We start from the raw sequence: 6,694 nt of genomic DNA, 5'->3' as shown, positions 1-6,694 counted from the left end.
CTTACCTGTCAAAGCGCTACCTTTTCCGGCGAGCTATCTTTGGCATACTGCGCTTGGGCTCTGCCAGGGAACTGATCCCCCATTTATTCAGCTGTTTGGATGTCTGGTACCACCCACCTGTAACTTTACCAGGGTCTGTGCTTTGTTTTTCTCTGTTCTCAGAATTCGCAAAGACTGATCCCCTCACGCTAATCTTCTCAACAATCAAGAGTCTCCTCTTGGCCGCCTTCTTTCTGCATCAGTCACTCGGATCTAGCCCCCAGTAGACTATCCGGTTCCTTCAACGCAAGGTTCTTGTGTCTTAGCTCCGCCCTATCTCAGCTCCCGACCCCTTCCCTTCCTCCGCCCCGCCTCCTCTTTAACTGGGGTCACGAGTACGCATGCTCCCTCTGAACCTCCCGGCAGCGTGATGACGTTGGCCTTGGCGTGGTGACGTAGGGGCGGGGGCCGCGCCTCTTTCTGCAGCTACTCAGGCGTGGGTTTAGAATCTGTGAGGGTCTGTGGGGTGTCCCGCGTGCCCAAGGCGCGCGGTTTGTTTTTGGCGTTTGCTGCTGAATGTGTTGTCTCCGTTCCGCCCTTTAGGGAAGCGGGAAGCAGCAGAGGTTCCGTGGGGACCGAGCTGGGACCCTTGAAGGGGAAGGGGTCTCGAGCGCCTAAGGGCTTGCTGCGGCCCGGAAGAGGGGCGAGGAGAGGGTCCCCGCGGGCTGCGTCCGAACGCTCCCTGCATCAGGGCAGGTCACGAGGAGGGCCTGGGCAGCCGCGCGATGTTCGGGGCCCGGTGTCTCCTCCGAGCCCTGCGCTCCTGTTCCTCCGTTCCCTGCCCAAGGCACAAACCTTCAACAAAACTGAGCGTGCGGGACGCTCTCGGTGCCCAGAACGTGAATGGGGAGCGCGTTAAGGTCCAGGTTAGTGTGTCGAAAGCGGGTAGGTTTGTCCTTTTCGTTGACCGATTTGGCACATCCGAGTTCAGGCTTCCCTGGTCCCGTCGGGTCGGACAGAATGACCGGCAGGGGAAAGTTAGAAAAGCTAAGCAATCGTGTGCGTGCGTCCACGTTTTTCTCCTTTTCTTGGCTTGGTAGTTTTCGGAAAACTGTTTAGATACTTGGAAAGTGCTGGAACTTGGCTTTCGTGATACCGCGGCATTATATGTAGACTTGTTAATCTTGCAGAAAAACGAACGAGCCCCTTTTCCTTTGTCCCTTATGTGTATTCACACTTAAGTAGCCCCTTGAGACCAGGAGCCTTTTCTTACCTGTCTTGGTATTCACACATGGCTGACAGAAAAATTTGTTCAACCAAACCAGACCTCTTAGGTCAACTTTTAACCACCTCAGTGCCTAAAATGAGGCTTTGCGTATAACTTTTGTTTAATAAATTAGGAGAAAGAGTGGAGTGTAGCAGTTCGAAGGAGATCTGGAGTCAAGCTGCCTAGGTTTAAATTTCTGCTGTTTAGTAGGTTGTCAGTTTGGGGCACGGCCCTTCATGTGCTCTGAACCTCACTTTCCTCTTATGAGAATGGAAATGATCATAGTCCCTGTCTCACAGAGTCCGAAAAGTTAGTTAGAAAAATTTGGGACAGTGTCCCACAGTCGGTAAAGACGAGCTGCTCTCATTTCTTTGTTAATACTATAATTTGCAGCAGCTCCACACAGAAGGACCAGACCAAACAAGGTGGTTTGGTTTATTAGGTTGCTGAATCACACTGATGCAATTACTTTTGTCGTCCTCATCTATCTTTGATTTGTAGCAGTATGACCAGTTTCCCCCCTTGCATTTTTGGGGGTTCTTTCTGAGATCCAAATCAAAATATTTTCTGGCATTAATCTATTCAGCATACACTAATGATGCCTTCTGTATGCTAGCCTAGAAAGGATTCAGAGATGAGAACAGAGCCTACTCCGTTAAAGGATTTCTTTTTAGTGCCCTACTCTCTAATTTAGAAGCTACTGGCACTTAGGGCCCTGAGCACTTGAAATGTGGCTAGACTGAATTGAGAGGTACTGTAATTGTAAAATACACACCAACTTTGAAGAACAAAAAAGAATGCACAGTGTCTCTGCTTTTTTATATTGATTATATGTTGATGTTTTGGACAAAATGGGTTGAACAAAATACATCATTAAAATGAACGTTACCCATTTCTTTTTACTTTTTAAAAAGTTTTATTATAGTTGTTTACAGTGTTGTAGCAATTTGTACTGTACAGCAAAGTCACTCAGTCATACATATAAATATATGTTCTTTTTTAAAATATTATTTTTCATCATGATCTATCCTGGGAGATTGGATACAGTTCCCTGTGCTATACTGTAGGACCTTATTGTCTATCCATTCTAAATATAATAGTTTGCATCTGTTAACCCTAAACTCCCAATCCATCCCACTCCTTCCCCTCTCCCAATTGGTCTTCGCACTTTTGATGTGACCACTTAAAAAAAATGTAAAATTACGTATGTGGTTCGCATTATATGTTTGTTAGACAGCCCTGGTCTAATGGCTTAGACAAGTTAATTACAAAAATGTGATGAGTATTAGTAGTATAAATAGCTTTGAGAAAACCAAGGGAAGTCCTTAACCGTGAGGAGGTCAAGGAAGATTTCTTTCAGGAGGTGACAAGTAGCTGAGTGTTGAAGGGTGTTTTCCTCAGAGGAACTGGGGACGGGATAGAAACAGCATTCCTGAAGAGCTTGTTGTTAACGTGAACCTTGAACTCAGAAGTGTATTTGAATTCCAGCCCTACTTCTAGGTAACCTTGAGTATTAAACAAGGAGGTTATCCTAACTTCTCTATGTTTCTTCATCTCTAAAAGGGTAATAATCATTAAATTTTTGTGAGGACTAGGTAGAAAAATACTTATAAAGAGCTTAGGACAGAAACATTGCAAACAGTGCTCCACAAATGTTAAACTTTTACTAACAAGTGAAAAGCAAGACAATGGTGCCTTGGAAATGAGTACTAATTGGGCCTGCTCCACATTACGAAGGGCCTGTATACACGACTGAGGCAATTTATGATGTAGTTCTTGTAGCCCTGGAGAAATCAAGGGCTTCCTAGTAGACTTGGGTTCAAGTTCAGGCTCTGCCTTTACCAACAGTGTGACCTCAGGCAAGTTATTTAACTTCTCTGAGCCTCCGTTCTTCACTTGTAAGGTAGAAATAATGATAATCCATAGAGCTGTTGTGAGGAGAGGAGACGGCGTATGAAGAAAGTAGTAAAACGCTTGTCACGGGGTACGTTCAGTACATGGCAGATATTCTTCCATGGAAAAATGCTTATGGATTATCTACTCTGTACCTGGCAGTAGCCTTCAAAGCAACTAAAAACCTGGTTCCTAAGCCCTCAAAGTATTACGGACATGCAGAGAAGTAAGAGAAGGGCTTTAATAGCAATGTCTAGGGGGTGGTGGGGATACAGAGAAAGTGAGGGTCAGTACAGCTGTTTTTTTAAGTATAGTTCATCTTGCTTTTCACAAGCATGTTTGATGGTTAATCGAACACCATCAGTTGTTGCACAGTTGCTCACAGGGTCTGCTAAAACACTCTCTTTTAATTTCTAGCGAGTTAAAATTTAAGTTGAATGTGGTCCGTGAGAGCTGTTGGTAGTGTTACTGTTCTACTCGAAGACCTCTCACTTGTACGCATACATATCTGTCATTTAGATTCAGAGTGTCTTTGAGAGTTTACGGGCTACGTAATGTGTTTGTAAGGAGAAGTTCCTTGAGAACTCTTGTATGATACTTTTGAAAAAAAAAAACCCCATTAAGATGTTTCTAGTCTATAACTACATAATCTACTTTTCAGGAATTATATAAAGACGGAGAAAGGAACCAAAATATGGGCCCTGTTTTGTGTAGTGGTGGAGGAGAGGGGCGGGGGTAGGAAGAAATCCTGGAATATTGGGGGGATTGGTTATGTGAATTAGGCTCATCAGCCTAACAAGATTTGGGGCATCTGTTCAGAATGATGATCTTTATCAACAAAACAGCAACAAAAAAGGTGGAATGCCAAAGCTGTAAGGACCGTATAAAATTATATATGCATTTTGGGGAGCTAAAAGCAATTGATTTAAGGCAAGATTATGAGGACTTCTATTCTTTTTTTCATGCTGTGTGTACGTGTAATGGAAATATAAAATGATTATGTGTTTTAAATTCACGTTGGGGAATAATTTCTTATCAGGGGTGGATTCGTTCAGTCCGATCCCAGAAGGAAGTCTTATTCCTACATGTAAACGATGGTTCATCCTTGGAAAGCCTGCAGGTTGTAGCAGATTCGAGCTTTGACAGTAGGTGAGTTGCTTTTTGTTTTATTTTGTTGACAGCCCTGAGATTTTTCTTTTTTATCTCTTCTGCTCCCTATTTGCCTCATCCAAGAGTTCGCGTTTGCCCCGTCAGCGACCTTTCTAAACGAATCTGCTCGTCATAGCTTTGAGGCTCAAGCCTAAATATTTGAATCAAGATCCTTTTCTCTGACATCTTCACTTGACAGTATCCCCCATCTATCCTTTGCTTCTCTCTTAACTGTGTGCAGTTCTTAACCCAATTAAAGGTAAAAACATCCATCATTAAATATTTTAACGATCTGATAGCCAGATTTGTGTTAATGTGAGTGTTACATGTAATGTCTTGTTTATGCTGGTTTTTCATTCCTATAGAGAACTGGCTTTTGGGAGTTCTGTGGAGGTTCAAGGGCAGCTAGTAAAAAGTCCATCCAAAGGACAAAATGTGGAACTGAAGGCAGAAAAAATTGAAGTTGTTGGAAATTGTGATGTCAAGGTATGTTTTGTGACACTTTTATGGAGGCTGTTAAGGATTAATTTAAAACATTAGCACTGTTTTAAGTGTGATGATGGGGAAGATGGCACGTGGGACATTTTGATTGTGACTTCCTAGATTATTGAGACAGGTGATAGACCTGAGGAATGCAGAAAGAATAGCAAAAAGTATTCGTGTAGAAGGCCAAGTCTTAGGAGTGAGAGCTAAGTGATATCACTCTATGCATCTCCGTGGTGCCTGTCACCTGAAATTTGCCACTTTAGCAGACATGCCTAGTAGGCTGCAGTGAGAAAGAGACACCAGGGCAGACCACGTTCTTTGGAAAGCTCTGCCTCGGAATGACTTGCATGATCTAGAACTGCATCATCCAACGTGGTAGCCACTAGCCACCTGTGGCTATTTAATATTAAATGAGCTAATATTAGAAAATTCAGGTCTTCAGTGGCCACATTTCCAGTGCTCAGGAGTCACATGCAGCTGGTGGCTACCGTACCGTGTGGCACAGACACGAACATTTCTGTTCATCACGTAAAATTCCACTAGACAGCATTAGAGTGTGGTAATGCTCGGGCTGAACAGAGATAAAAATTCTACATTAAGATTTGTTTCTCCCTGTTTCTGCAAGACTCTTCTGTTAGTAGCTTTTTACTTAAGCCTGATAAAGAGGTTAGAGGGAAGAGAATCAGAATATCAATCCAGTTTCTAATTGGAGAAAAGAAGGCTCAACCAGGTAAAATGACTTGGGTTAGGTCATCTTGCCGATTAGTGGCACAGCTGAAAATCTTTGTACCAGCCAATTGACTCGCCTGTGGTTTTGCCATAATCATCTTCAAATATTTAATGAACAAAAAAATGAAGAAATGTAGGGAAATAGCATCATTTTAGTTCATTTTTAGTTCTTTTGGATAACTGGAAGAAATTGAAAATAAGAAAAAAAGAAAATAGAAAGTTTTTTGTTTGGTTGGTTGGTTTTACGTTTTAGGGCCACACCTGTAGCATATGGAAGTTCCCAGGCAAGAGGTCAAATTGGAGATGCAGCTCTCGGCCTATACCACAGCCATAGCAACTCAGGATCCCAGCCTTGTCTGCAGCCTACTGCAGCTCACAGCAATGCTGGGTCTTTGACCCACTAATCGAGGCTGGGGATCGAGCCCACGTTGTCATGGATTGAGGTTCGTTACTGCTGAGTCATAACAGAAACTCCGCAGTTTTTTTTTAAATGTCATTCTGAATAATTTTCCAAGAAGTTCTAATTGACATGTAAAATCAGGAATTGGGTTCCAAGGTGTCTGAAAAATAGATCGTGAAAATAATTTTGAACTCAGAGAGGAATGGAGATGGTTACCATTTTTATTATTGCTTTTTTAGAGAAATGTTAGATTATTAAAATTTTGCCATGTGTTTTATCCTTCCTCCTCGTTTCAGTGTCTTTATTTATATATATATATATATATATATTTTTTTTTTTTTTTCTTTGGTCTTTTTGCTATTTCTTGAGCCACTCCCGTGGCATATGGAGGTTCCCAGGCTAGGGGTCCAATCGGAGCTGTAGCCACCGGCTTACACCAGAGCCACAGCAACACGGGATCTGAGCCGCGTCTGCAGCCTACACCACAGCTCACGGCAACGCCAGATCCTTAACCCACTGAGCAAGGGCAGGGACCGAACCCGCAACCTCATGGTTCCTAGTCGGATTCGTTAACCACTGCGCCATGACGGGAACTCCAGTGTCCTTATTTAATATTCAGACATTACCGAGTTCCCAACCTGCGAGCAGTTTCCAGATTCCTATTAATGTGATAATACTGTCTCTTCAGTAGGTATGGGGGCTTTGTCTCTAGGACTTAGTGTGTGCATAAGGCTTAAAAGGAATAGATAACTCTAAAACAGGCTACCAACGTGGCTCTTTTACTTCTCTGT

At 43.0% G+C, this 6,694-nt stretch overlaps 1 protein-coding gene across 3 annotated transcripts in view; it reads left to right on the top strand.

Annotated features, from left to right (window-relative positions):
* Nucleotides 423-6,694, top strand: part of NARS2 (asparaginyl-tRNA synthetase 2, mitochondrial (putative)) — a 141,551-nt gene continuing 135,279 nt past the window's right edge. For all 3 annotated transcript variants that reach the window (XR_002335551.1, XM_003129702.4, XM_021062567.1), the window contains exons 1-3: nt 423-905; nt 4,179-4,288; nt 4,654-4,774. Coding sequence is in view for 2 of the 3 variants with exons in the window: in XM_003129702.4 (XP_003129750.1) it covers nt 765-905; nt 4,179-4,288; nt 4,654-4,774 (372 nt within the window). In the remaining variant the exon portion in view is untranslated. The remainder of the gene's footprint in view (nt 906-4,178; nt 4,289-4,653; nt 4,775-6,694) is intronic.

Source organism: Sus scrofa, chromosome 9 (assembly GCF_000003025.6).
Source record: "Sus scrofa isolate TJ Tabasco breed Duroc chromosome 9, Sscrofa11.1, whole genome shotgun sequence".
Classification (NCBI taxonomy): Eukaryota; Metazoa; Chordata; class Mammalia; order Artiodactyla; family Suidae; genus Sus; species Sus scrofa.
Note: the sequence above shows the minus strand (reverse complement) of the source record. Positions and strands in the feature narration are given on the sequence as shown.